Source organism: Ricinus communis, chromosome 1, assembly GCF_019578655.1.
Source record: "Ricinus communis isolate WT05 ecotype wild-type chromosome 1, ASM1957865v1, whole genome shotgun sequence".
Taxonomy (NCBI): Eukaryota; Viridiplantae; Streptophyta; class Magnoliopsida; order Malpighiales; family Euphorbiaceae; genus Ricinus; species Ricinus communis.
Genome location: NC_063256.1, coordinates 34,914,051 through 34,932,110, shown reverse-complemented (window position 1 = coordinate 34,932,110; position 18,060 = coordinate 34,914,051). Strand labels below are relative to the sequence as shown.

The 18,060-nt window shown below is 29.6% G+C and overlaps 2 protein-coding genes across 2 annotated transcripts; both read left to right on the top strand.

Moving 5' to 3' along the window:
• The first annotated feature begins 669 nt into the window (after window positions 1–669).
• On the top strand, window positions 670–8,282 carry LOC8268819 (transcription factor GAMYB). The gene is made up of 4 exons (XM_015721816.3): window positions 670–1,619; window positions 2,142–2,496; window positions 6,750–7,701; window positions 7,860–8,282. Exons 2-4 carry the CDS (start codon window positions 2,155–2,157, stop codon window positions 8,066–8,068), a joined length of 1,503 nt encoding a protein of 500 aa, XP_015577302.1. The 5' UTR covers window positions 670–1,619; window positions 2,142–2,154; the 3' UTR covers window positions 8,069–8,282.
• Window positions 8,283–15,567: 7,285 nt separating this feature from the next.
• Window positions 15,568–17,348, top strand: LOC8265543. The gene is made up of 2 exons (XM_048379610.1): window positions 15,568–17,075; window positions 17,233–17,348. The coding sequence occupies exon 1, from the start codon at window positions 15,685–15,687 to the stop codon at window positions 17,053–17,055; it is 1,371 nt and encodes a 456-aa protein (XP_048235567.1). The 5' UTR covers window positions 15,568–15,684; the 3' UTR covers window positions 17,056–17,075; window positions 17,233–17,348.
• Window positions 17,349–18,060: the final 712 nt, after the last annotated feature.

The window sequence follows — 18,060 nt, the reverse complement described above, 5'->3', positions numbered from 1 at the left end:
CTACTCATTCTAAGACTTTAATTTTAATTTAATTTAATAACATCTAGATTTTATTTTCGTAATCTCTTTAATTTTTGATTTAACCTAATAAATACTTGAATTTTATTTTTCAATAACATTTAAATACTTATAATTAGTACACGTGAATATATTAAATGAAATCACATCTTAAAAAATATTTAAATATTATAAAAAAATAAGTAGAAGTATCTATTAAGTTATATCTCAAGTTAAAGTATTAAAATAATTCAATAAATAAAATCTAAATACCTAAATATATATTAGGCTAAGAAATTAATTGCAATATATATTAGGTGAGCATTTTCCGTCATATATCAAATATAAAAAATAACTATCTAATATTATATAATTATACGGTCCGTTGAATTTTTTATAAATGGAAAAACATTTAATATATATGAAATCTCACATATGATATCACTGAATGTGATAAAATTTTCTCCTTATATATTCTCACACCTTTAATACCATGCCAAAAATGAGTTGAATTAAACAAAAGTTGAGTTATTTGCTGCTAGAGTAGATGTTAGTGATGATGACTGTTAATTATTGTAATTAAATAGACTTATTGATTTCTGACTATATGAAACCCATTGCATCTTTTTCTTCACTCTTGGGTCCATTACATTCTTATTTTAATCAAATTCTATAGATTTCACTATACAAAACAAAACCCAAGATCTCTTGTACTATGAAAAAAAAAGGACAAAACAAAATACAAGAACCCAAGATCAAAGAATGAAAAGGGTAATAATAAAGAGTTAAAAGAAATAAAAAACATGTGAGAGAAAGAGAGATTAGGAAAGGGGAAATGAGAGAGAAGAAGAGTTAGCTGGTTATCTCTCCTTTTCTGACTCTCCTTCTTTTACTCTTCAATTGACAAGTCTTTTCCCTAGTTGAGTTTGGATGCTTCTTTAATACTCTCTTTTCTCTCATTTATCAGTCAAAAAATTCACTATTTCTTTCTTTCTTTTTCTTTTTCATGTAATTTCCCATCTTTTAAAAGTCATCACTTCACTAACTTAGCACTCTCTTTCTCTCTCTTCCATTTTTTTAGATCTTTCATTTCCACTTTTAATCTTTATGGCCAGAAGTATAAAAACTCTCTTTATTTCTATTTATAAATAATCCGATTTCATGAAATGGGTTTTACTTTGGTGGATCTGGGTGTTATCATTTTTATGTTTTTTGATTGGTTATCTTGTTTTTTCTTTTTTCTCAATGAACACCCACTCAGTTCTGGAGTTCCAATTTTAGTAAATGTAAGGCTTTTAATGGGTTTGATCACTTGTTGATTTCCAGTCCCATTTGTATGCCACTTATCGATCTTGTTAGTATTGTTAAACAAGTGTTTTTACCTCAAATCTTTCAGTTTTGAATTGGGCTTAAGGTTTTAGCTATTTTTGTATCAAACATTTATCGAACATTTAAAATTTTTAATTTAATTTACTTCATTATCATCACATTCTTGCTTGGTGGCATTTGATTTAGTAGTAAGATCATAGGCTTTTTAGTCTGCGAGGGAACTTGGAATTTGTGGATGCCTTATTATTATTTCACTGAATTTTGTAAACATCACCAGATTCTATACTCTTCAGGTAAAAGAATTCTTCCAAATTCCTTTAAAATTCTTATTCTTGATTAGTTGTTTTGTTTTGGTAGGTACATGCTGAAAAGAAAGGAAATAAATGAACCATTGACGTAACCCTCATTGAAATTAACAGAACTAACAGGAACCAACATGCGAAAAAACAAAGGGTGTTTATGTGGTAGATCATTACAATGTTTATGTTTCATATGCATGCATTGAATGTAATGAAAGACTTTTTTCATTTTATAACTGGGATTTGTGAAAGCCTTGTCTTGGTACTACGGATGGTTCAAGTGTTCTGCACTTCTAGATATACTATGTGCTATGATATATGTCGATGTTCTGCATTTTTTTTTTTTGGGGTTTGTGGCTTTTGTTTATTTATCAAGCTTACTCATATTTGCTTCGGAAATTGTGTTATTGTTTGGAACCCTGGTTTCCTATATCATAATTGCTGTTTGTAGTGTTCTCCTTTTATGATTTAGAATGAACTGCTCTACCTACAAGTTATCTCAATTCACTTTTTCAGGGATACTGAGGAGATGAGCAGGATGACAAATGGAGGTGAGGATCATAAAAGGTCAAAATGTCGCCAAGATTCCCAGACAATTGAAGAAGCTATTAACAGTCCGTTGAAGAAAGGCCCGTGGACCTCTGCAGAAGATGCAATTTTAGTGGATTATGTAACTAAGCATGGAGAAGGAAATTGGAATGCTGTCCAGAAGCACTCAGGGCTATCCCGATGCGGGAAAAGCTGTCGACTGCGATGGGCAAATCACCTAAGACCAGATTTAAAGAAAGGTGCATTCACTGCACAAGAAGAACGGCGTATTATTGAACTCCATGCTAAGATGGGAAACAAATGGGCACGAATGGCTGCAGAGGTTGGTAGCTGTGTTCTGTATTTTTGGATTTTTCTTTTTTAGTTGTGTGATGAGTTATTCTTATCTTTTTCTAGTTTCATCACAGCAGAGATTTCTTAACATGTTAGTGGACTTGAGTTGGGGATAGACTCTTTGCACATATTCAATTTAAAGGACAGTTTCATGTCAAATTCACTAGAGATTGAGAGGATAGGAATAAGTATATCTAAAGCCTGCACATAGCCACCAAGACTTAAGAATATTATCTTTCTGCATCAATTTATTGCTTATTGTGATAGTATTCATTGCTTTCTTATATCAGGCCCTGTGATTGTTTGAATGTTCCTGTGAAAAGTTATTTTCCACAATGAAGAAGTTCAGGTTTCCCAATAATTCAAAATTGCAAATGATACCATTTATGATGTTCAAATGTCAGTTTGACTTTTGTTTGTAACCACTGGGCTTAAATCTTAAGGGCTAAGGTCCTTTGGAGTCTTAAGTATACATTCAGACAACTATATGCTAATTAATAAACTGCTTTTTTCCACATAAAGAGTACAGTTAATTCCAAAGGGAATGCTAGTAAGATATGGCAAAAATGATAAAAATGTAAACAAAGTAATGATTAATCAAGCCTATTAATTCTATAAGCTTTGAGGCAGTTTGCTCAACCATAGGGAGGTTAGTCAAAACCAGTGAGTCACTAGCTCTAAATAAAATTGCATATCTTTTATGATCATTTAGCAGCTCCAAAAATAGAAGAGGAAATAAGGATCTTCTTTGGCTGTACATCGCTTAACAATGCATCAATTGCCTTCCTATTGCTTCTTCACATGGGTGCTTTAAGCACCCTAGCTGTGCTTTTAAGAGCATTAGTCAAAACTCATTTCATCTCTTGGTAACAGCACAAACAGGCTTTTGCTAATCTTCTATTTAACTCTTACCGGAACACTTTGAGATTGCACGTGAACTTTTCTGGCATTGTTTGAAAAATACAAGTGCTGTCATGGCTGCATATTAGGTGAGAAAGAAAAAGAAAATTTGAAATTGGCATATTTGTCTGTGGCTGTATGCGTAATAGGATTAAATACACAGGTGGTGTCTAATCTATTTGATTTTTATCAATCATGTTAACTTGTAAGTCATAGACATTCAAGTGTAAATAGCAGGCTACTTGAAAGTAACCTTGCAGGCTACTTGAAAGTAACCTTGCAGGCTTGATGAGTTGGATTTTAATTAGTCATAGAAGGACCCACTAAAATTGGTGTATCATAAATTAGGCAACTTTTTTATTCTTATCATCGTTTCTCCTCTGTTTCTTCATCTCAAGTTTCCTCTTCATAACTATTTTAACTGTGTTATTTTCTTCTTCGCTATCTAAACAATTGCTCACTAAAACACCTCTTTTCTTTAATGTTTCTTCACTAGAACTAATAAAAATAATGATAGAAATAATAATATTTGAAATTATCATGGTAATATAGAGGATACTTGGTACCTGATTTGAAATTGAGAATAGAAATTTTTTATGTAATTCTCACCTCAAAATCACCACTATCGAGATCGATAGTATTTGAAGAATGTGTTTATAATAAGAATTTGCACATAATTTTGGCTCCAATGAACAATAGAAAAATAATGAAAAATTTTGATTTTTTTAATTTCTGTTATTTACATGGGGGTGGTAGGTTGGTGGAGATTTGAGTACATTTGGAAGAGATTATTTGAATTAGTCTAGATCAAATTACTGGTGAAAGGTGGTTAGTATTGGAATTAAAATGCAAATAGAGGATTTAACAGGATATATGGAGGTTGGTGTTGGAAAGGTGTTCATTTTCTTGGTCACCATATGTTAGTTCTAATGCCAAAAATGAAACTAATCCATGAATAAAACACAAGAGTGATATTATTGTTGATGCAGTAGACGCCATTGTGGAGTAGGATCATGCAAAGAAAGAATAGAAATATTAATAGAAACAGAGTGATATTTGTTTTGTGAAATATATGAGAGAGAAGAAAAAGAGATAAAAAGGATGGTAATTAGAGATTTTTATTAGAATTTTTCTTTTGTTTAGAATTTGGCAAAAATGCAGTAACGATATGTGAGATTAGTCCAAGTGGTATATGTCTTCCACCTCAGCAAAGACTTTGGGCCATACTTTGCCATGTCAGCTTTTCTTACATAATCACTGGCTGTATACACCCAAATGTCTATAATTTACATGTTTACACACTCAATCGTAACTTCAAATAGTTTACACACTCAATTGTCAAAATTTAAAAAGTCTGGACACCATCAGTGTAATTATTCCTAACTATTTACAGGGGAGGGATAATCGATAGTATTGTTTCATAAGCTAGGGTGAAGTATTAGAAATGCAAGACTCAATCGTAATCACTGGCTATATACACCCAAATGTCTATAATTTACATGTTTACACACTCAATTGTAACTTCAAATAGTTTACACACTCAATTGTCAAAATGTAAAAAGTACGGACACCATCAGTGTAATTATTCCTAACTATTTACAGGGGAGGGATAATCGATAGTATTGTTTCATGAGCTAGGGTGAAGTATTAGAAATGCAAGACATCTTGCTTTTGGGGGTTCATGAAATTTGATTGTGTGGCAATTTAAGTGATGATTTATGATCTTAATGATAGTTATGACATGACCTTTTCTTTGTTCAAGAGAAATGTTATGATAAGAACATGGTGCCCCTAGGTGCATTTGCTTCTAGTAGCATCTTTTAATTCTGCTGTCCTCCTATGGAGGGTCATTTTCATGTGGGGATATGCTAGATAATGATTTATTGGGACATTCTATATAATTTCTTTTCCTTCTTATTGAGGCATACTAATTATTACAAAAATCTCTATAATACTGCTGTAGTTTTGGGAATCAACACTGCAAATCAAAATAATTATGAGTGCCAGTTTTGTAATTGATCTTTTACCTATGTTGTTCTATTCTTTGAAAAATCCTTGCTTCTAGTACTATTTATTTTCTCAATAATATTAATGTTCAATAGTGTATCATGCATGTTGGTCGTCACAGTTAAATGCTCATGCTTATGAATATTTTGGTCCCAAATGATTCATAGTTGAAGGTGTGGAATAAAAGATGTTAGCCTCTTTTTCTTTTCTTTTTTTCTTTTCCTTCTTTTTTCATGGATATTTGGTGCATTGAATTTTCTTTTGGGGTTGAATTTCAAGAACTGATTATTAGCTAACAAAATTATTTTGTTTTGTTATTATATGAATGTTGAATATGGGAATGGAGCTTGAGACACAAAAATTGTTCCATAAGTTAAGATTGGAAGTTAAGTTATTATCTAGTTATTTTAAGGGATTGCATCTAACATTTAATATAATGAGAAAAGACAGTGCTGACTGGAGTTATTATGAAGGGAAATGAGGAAGTTCATCTGTGCTAAGTATGAATTCTGGAGGAATCTTTTTTCTAAAATGAAGTTTTTCTTTCTGGAATATTTTTTTTTTTTTTGAAAAAGAAATTGTTTCAGAAGCAACTTGGATATGTGTTCTAACAATTTATGTTTTCTGAAAGAGAATGATTATCCTTGTTATATGTTTTCCTTGATAAGGAAGATTCTAGATCAATGAGGCATCTTTTGTTTCAAACCTGAGCTAGACAGCGATAGAAGTAGCCCTACTCACATACAGGTTCTTCTTGGATATGTGGCCTGTGGAGAAAGAATTGCAGGTAAGGACAGGCATGTGTTCTTGTAAATGGGAAGGGAGTTTCTTTCAACTCTTGCCATTTGGGGGGCTCTGCAAGGGAGAAAATGAACTCTTGAGCGAAGGGGGACTTACTATCTGACAAGTGGTTGTAAACTTCACACTTTCTGATATAAATGATGCTATATTTTGGATATTCCTGTATATTTTTAATTTAGATTCTCTTTGTTGTGAATAAGTAAGAAATATTGTACTGGTTGGTTTCCCTTGTGAAAAAAAATACAAAGAAAATTAAAAAGAATTGATAGTTGCAATGGTGCATGATTAATTTGTTAGCATGAAATAACTTTTATGGCTGACTTTTCTTCTGAAACAGATGGACCAGAAATGTCATTAGATTTTTGACAATTAGCACCTAGATTCTGTTTGTATTTTGGGTGAATATCATCTTTGAATGTGTCAACGCCATACCTGTACAATTCTAGTTTTGCTATGCAAGAATGCTTCTGCTTTGCATAGAAGAAATTGTGGCTGTTTGAATAGTGATCTCTATTATTTTACTTTCATCTGCAGTTGCCTGGGCGCACAGATAATGAAATTAAGAATTACTGGAATACGAGAATAAAGAGATTACAACGTGCTGGTTTACCAATTTATCCTCCTGAAGTGTGCCTGCAACTATTTAATGGAAGCCATGAAAGTCAAAACTTGGGTACACCACAAACTACAGACACACATAGCTCTGATCTAATTCAGACTGGCCATTATGAGATTCCAGAAGTGCAATTCCAGAATTTCGAATTCAGTCGGGGTCTTCTATCTTATCCGCCGAATATTCTGGAGATTCCTATGACCAGCATGCCGAAACAAGGTGTACATCCCTCTGATAGTGATGGCTTTGTGTTCCCAACTTTGACCCCTGCCAAACGCCTTCGAGAATCAGATTCCGAATTCCCTGTGCTTGATGGTGGCTCTGATGGTCTCCCAGCATATATTCAAGAACCCTTTGGTTTATCTTCTAGTTATGACTCTCATACCAACTACTATGGACAGCAATTACTGGCTGTTCCTCCTGGCAGTCATGCCCTATTAAATGACAATTCTTCTTCTTCTGAGCCCTTATGTGGGGCTATGAAGTTGGAGCTCCCTTCACTCCAATATTCAGAAACTCAACAAGATAGCTGGGAAAGACCCACTTCCCCACTGCCTTCACTTGAGTCTGTTGATACCTTGATTCAGTCTCCTCCAACCGAGCTGACCCAGTCACATTGTTTCTCACCACGAGATAATGGTACACTTGAAGCACTTCTCTATGGATCACAATCGCTGAAAAACTCAAAGAAAACTTTGGATCACCAATTTTCGGTTTCTTCTGTTGCACCTTCGGATATAGGGGATTGTCCCTCGAATACCGGTGAGACAGAAAAGGAGGCGCACGGTGACCCAAACTCTCCTTTAGGTTATTCTGCTACATCACTATTTAGTGCTTGTACTCCTAATAGCAGAAGCTCATCAGATGAACCAGGTGAACATACTTTACCATTGCAAGACTTGCAATTGTCTTTTATTGGTGTCGTTTTCCATGTCTTTTTTTTTTTCTTTCTCAGGTGATTTACTTTATACTGCAAAAAGTCTCTGGAATGGACTGCCATACTGTTTAACGCTAACATATGTTTCCTATAGGGATTGATCTTAAGCCTGAAATAGCCAATGAGGTTTTGAACCCCTTCCTTGAAGAGAAGGAAGCTTCCAATCACATCGACTATACAAGGCCAGATCTTCTACTTGGCTCATGCTGGTTTGGGTTCAGCGGCGGGCATGTTAAGGACGAATACTTTCAGAATGAAGATGTACAGGTACCATTTGATGATGAAGTCAACATTAAATGCTAGCAAATGGATGCTGAAATATTTTTTTTGTTTATGGAGATTGAAAATGAGATAATTGCCTATTTGTTAGTTTTCATGATCATTGATATATGAAAGCTTCAACCTTCATAATCTATTGATGTGATTGCATAGAATTGCTCTTTCAAGATCATATGTGAACAATGGCGGCAGAATTTGCATTTTCGAATCACCCATGCTCGAGTATTTTTCTTGATTAGTTCTTTTGAGTAGTACTGATCTTGAATGCTTTGGTGTTATTGAGTCATTATTGTTCTCTTATTGTGTATAATGAGGGCAATAATCAATTCTTTTGCTCTTTAAGCACAGTACTAGACTGGTCTTCATGTCCATATTTGATCAATGCAGTGTACCCAACATTGTTAGATTTGTTGTTCTTATTCACACATTTTATTTGAAATTATGGAGTTGAAATATTAAACTTTAATATATAAAAATATAAAATTATATATAGTCAAATGTTTTTTCAAAATTCCAATTATAAAACAATATTGTCTCTCGTCGGAGTTCACTGATCATCGATGGGACTTTGACCACCGGTGGCGCGTCGACTAACGGTATATGCGACTAGATAAATTATTACTATTTTAATTTATACTTTTAATTTAATTCCTGTAGACTTTATAAATAATCAGAAATTTAAATTTTTTTTATTTGTTGAAGAAATGATAATTACGCATTATGTTAAGAAATTGAGATGTTATTAATAATGTTAAATTAAACGGATTAAAATTAATAATTAGTTAAATAAGGAATATATAAGAATTATAATACTATTGTCTTGATGAGTAATATTATAAGATTAGATATTAATTAAAAGATAACAAATTAAATAGTTATAGTAATTGGTAATCAAGTATTATTAATGAAAAAGATTATTAAGAGTAATTATTATTTGTTAGTTATTAAATATTTGGAAGCAAGTAATTATAAATAAAATTACCTTTATTGATTAAAATATTTGGATTGGGTGGTGGATTTATGGGATTTTATATTGGATATTTAAATGGAATTATAGTGGATAGAGAACAAACTGAGGCAATCAAATTTATAAGAGAAATGTTTTTTTTTTTTTTTTTATACTACAAACATAATTAGTATATATTAGTTGTTAATGTTAAAGGAATTGGGGGATTTTCCAGGTAGGCTACTATGGGTCACACTCTTTTTCTAATATTTACGTCTTTACAGGAGATGGAAGGAGATTTCAAATTCGAGACTTCAAATTCGAGATCTCTATTTTTAAAAATAATAATCCTTATCAATCTGGTTAAGATTGGTTAAGGGAGATGTTTGATAAGCCCAAATGTCCTTTTTGTTTATTATAGATTTTTATGGTTTATTTAGTCAAATTCTATGGTTCAATTTAGATGAGTTTGATGAAAATTAGATTATTTGAAGTAATTGTCACTTTCAGATAATTGTAAGCGAAATTTGAGTTTAAGGATCAAAGTGGTAAAGAAGGAGAAATTCGGGGACTAAACTTTTATTATTTAATTGATTTGTAACCATACATCAAGACCTAAATTAATTAGGTAACCATCATCTGAATAGATCTATCTAGCCTTAATGAGCAATTTTTATCTAATTTGATGTTAATAAGGACAATTAATTAATTTGTTATTGCATTATTGGTTAGTGAAAAAATATCCATTTTATCAAAGTATTTGTTTGTCCTTTTTGTTATTTTGCATATTAGTAATTTTAGGATTGCGTATTTATTTTTCTAAATTATAAAATCAATATTGTCTAAAGTGTTTAAAATTTGTTTTTATTGTTTATGTTAATTGACATAAATTAAAAAAATAGATAAAATATTTATTTTTAGATATATCTCTTCAACCCTACGTGGGATCAATCTTAATGTGAATTAATTGCTATCTACAATAAGTCTGTCTGTTTGTGAGTATGTAAATTCGTATATCACTGTTGCCTAATTCTTAGTAGAACAAATTAAATAAAAAAAAAAGAAACATTAATAAGGTTATTTAAAAATGAGTTCACAATTAGATATTAAATATTAAATATTAGACATTAGGTGAGGATTATTAGGAATTAAGATTATAATAATTTATATATTATGCTTATACACTCAATTAATTGTTCGGAGTAGTTAATTGAGTTAAAATTATAATTTAATTTGGATTTGCATATTGAGTGACTCGATAAATTTTAATTTATATTTTTTAATCTAATTTAATTTTTTATATATAACTTTTTATCAAAATTTTTCTATTTCTAAAAAGTTGATTTAAGTTTAATTATGAATTTAATAATTTTATTTTAACTACCTATTTCTTTTTTAGAGAAAAAGGATAAATGCAGCTTTTATACTTTAAAATGTGATTGTTCATATTATATAGCTTTATAAATTTCTTCATCCAGTTAATTATTTATTTGATATTACTTGTATTTATTTATATATTTAATATGATAATTCTTTAATTTTTTAATTTTATTATTTATTTATTCTTTCATTGAATTTATATTTATTTTTTTGTTCATCTATCTATATAGAAAATAGAGCTAGAAATAAAATTCGATATAGTTTCAACTCACTGAACTTCATTATCTACAAAATAAAAATAAAAAGACGAAGGGAACTTTTCAGAAATATTCTAAAATATAAAATATATCGTCTTTACTGTGTATATTTAAAAAAAATACTGTTTTTAATTTTTTTTTCAAAAAATATAGTATAGTTATTTTTCATTTTTTTATTTTTCTTTGGTTGTTTTTTTGTTATTTTATCAAAAAATAACTAAAAAAAAATCAAAAAACAACTAATACTGTATTTTTAGAAAAAAGTCAAAAAATCATATTTTTGATATTTTTACATAGTAAAAATAAAAAAAAAGTTACACCATATTTTTGATAAAAAAAAATATTTTTATTATTTTTTCAAAAATGAATTAGGTGATTTGACCCAATTTGGGGCAGAACCATTTCATGTACTATTTCAATTAGTAAAGTTATTGCTTAAATTGAAACAGAGATGTTACTCCAAGTTTTTGAATCTATTATCGACAATTAATTATTACTAGTCGTCTATCAAGCATTGCATATTTGTTTAATAATTTTAATTATAATAATATAAATTGAGTTTATAGAAAAATCTTAATAAAATATGTAATAATTATTTATTATTTGTTAAATAACAATAATAATAATCTAAGGTATTTTTAAGTATCTTTCTTGATAAAATCTCTAATATTTTGAATTTTGTTAGTACAATAAATAGAAAAATTATTTTAAAATATTTATAAATTGATTTTTAATTATGTATAAATTTAATATTACAAATATAATTGATACTACTATTTTTTAAGATTAGAAATTAGAAACTAATTTATTATTCAATATAATATAAAAATATAGTTAAAATATTTTTAAATAATTAAAATTATTGTTCAATCAGAAAAATAATTTATTAGTTAATATTATTATTTATAGTATAATTAAAATACTATTTTATAGGAATAGAATCATTACTCAATTAGAAAAGTGACTTACTAATTAATAATTCTATATATTAAAATATCACATATCAAAGAATCTTAGGTTTTATATATAATACATACACATACATATTGGTCTATTTGAACATCACCTATTATGTTAATGATCTCTATCTTTTATTTTAAATTAAATAATTAGAATTTTATTAAAGATTTGAATTTAAATTTCTAAAATTGGGTTGTAATTCTTCAAATAACAAAGCCTAACTAATATGACCTATCTTGTTAACAATAACTAGGGGAGAGGATCCTAATCCCACATATTTTTGTGGATCACTACTAATGATATGTTGGAAATTATGGTGGCCATTAATTATTATTGTTTCCTCAAGTAAAAAACAATCATATTATCATTTATATCTTAAAGTAAATCAAAACTCAAATTAGGTAAATTTCATTCAATAATTACTTTATTCTTTGACAAAGATTTAGAACCTTATTTTATATCACTTTTTTCAAGTTACTTGTCAAAACAAATTTTAAAAAATACATTATTCATAAATAAACGAACCAAGGATTCTTTCACAAATTACATAATACAATAATAAAAATATTATTTAGTTAATTTTTACAAAAGTACAATTTCTTATCTTGGCTATATATATACTTCTTAAACCAAATTCTTTTTATTTTACTAACAAAAAATATATTTACACTGTGTTTGGTTGAAATTTATAAAATTTGTAGAATTTATTTGTAAATTCAAAGTTTATGTACTTTAAATGAAGTGAAATTTAATTTAAAATTCGACACAATCAAATTCGTGTGGCATTAGTTATAACTAAAATAAATTTCAATAAAATAGATAGAATTTTTAAATAAATTTCACATTAAGATGATTGGCTATATGGATATGTGAATCCAATAAAACGTAATTTGTATTACTTAATGCTATATATTGTAAAGTCATATTTGAGGGGGAGAGCCAAAATTATGTAACTAGTTCATAAAGATGGTATGAAAATGCATCAAAAATATAAATCAGAACTCAAGATTTTGATTTTTAAAATTCTTGAAATAATATTTTGCAATCTGTAAGAATTCTACTCAAGTACGCTCTATATTATTTTAACATATTAAATAAAAAAATATAAATCAAACAATAATATTTTAATATTACATATCTCATAATCTATTATGATTAATCTTTAAACGGAAAATATGAAATTGATAAAAGAAATATCTCGCTGTTTTTTTTTTTCTCTACGTCTCTCTATTAAAAAAATTCTGTTTTCTCGTCGTCTTGGGGGACATATTCTGGGTGTTCTCTTGTCAGCTGTGCAATCTTTAAACACTTGATCTCAACCACAATCTGACTCGCCGGAGGTATTCCTCATTCAGTCGGAAATATCCTTGAACTCTTCGGAGTTTTTTCCTTTCTTTCTTTTGTGTTTGCCACTTTTAGTTTGTTATTTACGTAATTTGTTTAGTCAGAAATATATTCCAATAGTGGATTCGATTGGTAAAAATGATGGAAAGATTGCAAATGAACCTGATAATGCAAATCCAACAGGACTTAATCTATGGTGATCCAACCGATAAAGTTACGAATAGTTAGTGAGTTTTACATTTACCTTTTATTTTAGGCACAAAATCTTAATTATTCTTTTCAACTATTTAATTTTAATTATATCTCAATATAATCATTTTTATTAAAAAAAGATTAATAGAAAAATAGTAATTAGAAAAGAAATGTGCCATGTGTTAATCCCTAAATTGGCAAGACGAATAAGAAATAATCAAAGTAAACTTGGTGACTAAATGAAACAAATTAAAATCTTAAAAATTTTAAATTCGGATGTAGTGTGTTTAATTATTTCGGCAACTGTAATATTCTTCAAATTTTCTCTTAATTTTGTAGTTTGTAAATTATTATGCTTTAATTTGTCGAGTGATTCTATTTCTGATGATAAATGAGAATGAGGTTTATATTTTATTTTCTTATTTTAAATATTTATTTATTTCAAAATGGTAGTTTTAAATATAAATTTTTTTTCTTTAAGAAATTTAACAACCACACAAGATGAGAAAGGGGATTCCCTTCACTTCCTATCTTCAATTAATCTCAAACCATGCATCAAAATTATATATTTCATTCCTCAAAATAGAACAAGAACAACATCATATTTATGTAGTTTATTCTTTTACTGGCATTGCCATAGACATACCATCCTAGCAATTATATAAACTATATATACACAATATAAAATAGAAGCATTCTCACAACTCATCAACTCCAGACATACCCTAAAAGATCTTTAATTAGATCATAAAAACGCAAAAGGTCATGTATTTTTCTAAGCGCGACAGAGGGTCGAGAAAATACTCAATATTCAGCTCTTCTGAGTAATTACATTTTTTACTTTTTCTGGCTTAGAAAGAAGAAAATGAAGGATTTGGACATGGATAAATTAAAACATAACTTAGGTGTTTTCACAATCTGATGTGTAACTGAGAAGGCTACGGATGTAACAAGAGACACTATGGCATAATACTGCTTATGTATTTGTTTATTTTGCTTAATTCCTTATTCAGTAAGGATTTTATTCATATAGGAAGAACTCTAATAATAGGGAATAAACATGTAAATCATTCAAGAATATTAAAGTATTGCTATTTGACCCAATAAGCACTATTGTATTAGCAGATGTTTTTCTATAATTAAATAATACTAGAGTTTTACCTGCATGTTGCACTACTCTAGTTATTATTTTAATTGTAAATAAATGAGCTTATAAAAAAGTTGATACAATTTTTGATATTTCTAGAATTAGAATTATTGATTATGAAAATAAATTATTAGTTAAGATACTAATTATATATTAAGCGTAAAAATTATATATTAGTATAATATTTATGTGTCAAAATATAGACATGTCAAAAGAAATTTATGTCAAAAATAAATATATATTTTAAAAAATTATGTCTTGATTTATTAGTTATATATATAATTAATAATAGACTATTTTTAAGATTAGTAATCGTTGTATAATTAGAAAAATAATTTATTAATTAATATAATTTTTAAGACAATAAATTATAAAAATATATATCAATTTGAATTTTATATGTCAAAAGAAAATTTTATGTAACACATCTCAAAAAAAATTCATATCATAGAATTAGTTTATATATATATATACCTTAAAAGAAAAAAAAGTTTTTGCTCAATAAGTCAATAAAAATTGTTGAGATATAGCAGTTTCCTCTCAATATATGTAAAGGTAACTCTCATATTTAGAAATAATTTGAATTAAACAAAACAAATAGCCATTTGACTCACATTTTAATTATATGTCAATATTCATATATATTACCATATAGTTTATTTCACAGTTGGTTCAAATCGTTTTTTTTTTTTTTTTAAGATTGTGAGATTTGAATTCTGACGTCTATTTTTAAAATAGTTTCACGTATATATCGAGTTATGGCTCGCGCCGGTTAATTAATTATGCTATAGTAATCAAGCTATGCTAGAAAAGGAAAAGATATTCAGTATAATCTCAATTTTATAAATTTTTTTCCAAATTGGATTTTGTGGTGGAATTATGTGCTAACTTAATTCAAAAGTTGGTTTAGAACTTTGAGATAACAATTGAGAAGTTAGTGCTGATTATTCTTTTAAAAAAAGAAAAAATAAAAGAAAAGAAAAGAAAAAGAACCAGTTTGGGGAGTACGTAGTTAGCATAGTAATAAAGAGTGAGAAAGAAAATGGAAAGATATGCGAAGAGTTCTAGTGGCCGATGGTTTCCAAGAAATTTTCTTTTATTTTCTTTCATTTGTTCTTCAACTAATACAAGAATAATAATCAGAAGGGCAGTCTTTCAGATCTATTTTGTTTATGGAAATCTCATTAAAACATCACCTAATTTCAAGAGATTTCCATTGCTTATTTGATTCTCTCTATCCAATCTTTCAACTTTTCTTTCCCTATTTTCTCTGTGAATTACAGACTTTCTTGCTTCTTTTACTCTTGTTTAAGCCGAATTTTCTTGCCCTGAAAATTGCACTCTTACAATAAAAACCCTAATTCACTTGTTTTTCATCTTCATCTTCATCTTCTTTTTGTTCTTTCTCTTTACCATGGAGAAACATAAACATGATCAAGATTCTGCTTCCAAAACAAAGTTTTACATAAAGATCAGGGTACCCAATCCCCGTAAAGAAGCTCCTGCTGTAGAGCAAGAACATGTAGAAGATGGTAGGGCCGGTGGCGGCGGAGATGATGGCGCCGATAATAAACTGCATGACTTGCCACCTGGGTATCGTGTTTGTGGATACTGCGGAAAGACTTTTAGTTCTGGTAAAGCTTGGGGAGGACATAAAAGGCATCATCTCAAGATCATTAGAGATAATAATAGGAAAAATCAAGAATCTTTAAAGATAAAGAAACTTCAGAAGGATACTGTAAAGAAACATAGAAGCTACAGCTATGGTGGTGGTGGTGGCCACAAGAATAATACTATTAACATAGGCGACGTGAAGGTTAGGGATGGAAAACCTAGTTGCTGTTTATGTGGGGAAGAGTTTCCTAGTATGAAATCTTTATTTGGACACATGAGATCTTATTCCAATACAGATTCCAAAGATATTAAACCTCCATCTTTTTCTTCTCCTTCTCGTCCAAAATTGGTATTTAGAGAAGATGAAAGTGAAGACGATGAAGAAATTTATTATAACCAGATCTCTCAAGCGAAGAGTTCAAACTCGAAGGGTAGTGTTGATTTGATGAGTTCTTTGGTGGGTCATGGTTGGGGTAAAAAGGACTTCCGTGGCCGGGATTCTGTAACGGACTTGATACCTCAGGCGGCGCGTGACTTGTTAGCATTATCTAAGGATCAAGGTAAATTAGTACTGGCATCGACAACATCAAAGGAATTCAAGGATAATGTGATGGAAATTGGGAAGAAATTGAACTATATAAGCAAGTTAAGGGATCTTGGAGCTGGTCATGAAATATCAAAGAGGGATTCTCAAGAAGTAAGTGGTACTATTAGATGCTCAAACCCTGCTAAGAAAAATAAGAGAGGTGAACATGTGAAAGATGCCTTTGCTGCTGCCACCGCCATGGCAGATGAAGCAGTTCCTGCATCAGAACCTGATGAAACTGATCAAGAAAGTGGAGAGGATCATGATGAACCTGCAGTACCAATTGAGACTACATTTCGTTGTGATACTTGTGACAAGACATTCCCTACAGGACAGGCACTTGGAGGCCACAAGAGATGCCATCGGAAACCTATTTCAAATGAAGTTGGTTCGTCCACAGGAGAAGCTGCAAGCAATATTCCTTCTGCTACAGCATCATCTGGAGAAGCTGCAAGCCATGTGCACCAAGCTGAAGAACCTACTCAGGCCGGTCATCAACATGGGATGTTAGGCATTGATCTAAATCAGCCTTATGTTATGCAGGATGGAGATGATGTGACTTCATTCCCCTTTGACAAGGATTGATTGTTGACCACCTTGACAAGGTACAGTGTTCAGATTTCAATGCATTTAGCCCAAAAAAAAAATCAAAAAATTAGTCTGTTATAATATGAAACAAGCAATTTCGCTCCTGAATTCTTATGATTTTCTGCTTAATTTGCTTGTAAACTATAGGCTAATCAGTTGTTTCTTTCTGATTAGATTTTCTTGCCTGTATAGTGTCATCATATGCACTGTATCAATCAAGAGCATGGGCATAAGAAGATTAGCATTGGAGCTGTTTGGGGCAAGAAATTGATCCTAAATCTGAAAAATAAAGACTTGAATGCCTCAATACATAGATGTTCTCTCCAACTCTATCATTGGAAGCCAGTGATCAATCTGCAGATTGCTAAGTTGTTGTTGGTTCCATATATTCTATAGCTATACAGTCTCAATAGCTTAATTAAGTGATAATTGCTATATATTTAATCTTCCACAAAATTTTATAGTGTGGAAGTATGAACAAACAGTTGCATGTGGTCTGAAGGCTTAAATGAAATTTGTTTTCCTTTTAAACATTACAGTACTTGAAGTATATGATTAGGTTAAATTTCATGTTCCTTGCACTTGAACCTTTTTTTTGGGTCAAAAAGCAAATAAATTTTCATGTACAAGTATGGAAAGTTTATATTATGACCATTAATTTGTTATCAAAAGGATCATTGTTCAATCATATTAAATCATTTGATTGCTTAATTTTAGTGTTGGTGCATGGGACTTCCTATAGTGAATGATTATCAATTAATCATTCTTGAAACCATTTCAAAAATCAAAAAAACAAAAGAAAAAGAATCTTGATATTTTTATTTTTATTTTTTTTTTAAAAAAGTGAGGCAGAAGGAGAGGATATGCATAAAGTAGATAAGATTTAATCATTTATCTTATCATTTGGAGCTTCTTATCCTCATTAGGAGTCTAAATGGACTATTATAAGTTTATATAACAGCATGATAAACTCTTATCAAACCAATTACTGTCATTGATCAT

Bases quoted from the DNA above. Each gene is read 5' to 3' on its own strand.
- LOC8268819 (XM_015721816.3), top strand. From the start codon at position 2,155: ATGAGCAGGATGACAAATGGAGGTGAGGATCATAAAAGGTCAAAATGT. The intron at 2,497-6,749 runs GTTGGTAGCTGT...TTTCATCTGCAG, and splicing joins GGGCACGAATGGCTGCAGAG to TTGCCTGGGCGCACAGATAA. The intron at 7,702-7,859 runs GTGAACATACTT...TGTTTCCTATAG, and splicing joins AAGCTCATCAGATGAACCAG to GGATTGATCTTAAGCCTGAA.
- LOC8265543 (XM_048379610.1), top strand. From the start codon at position 15,685: ATGGAGAAACATAAACATGATCAAGATTCTGCTTCCAAAACAAAGTTT.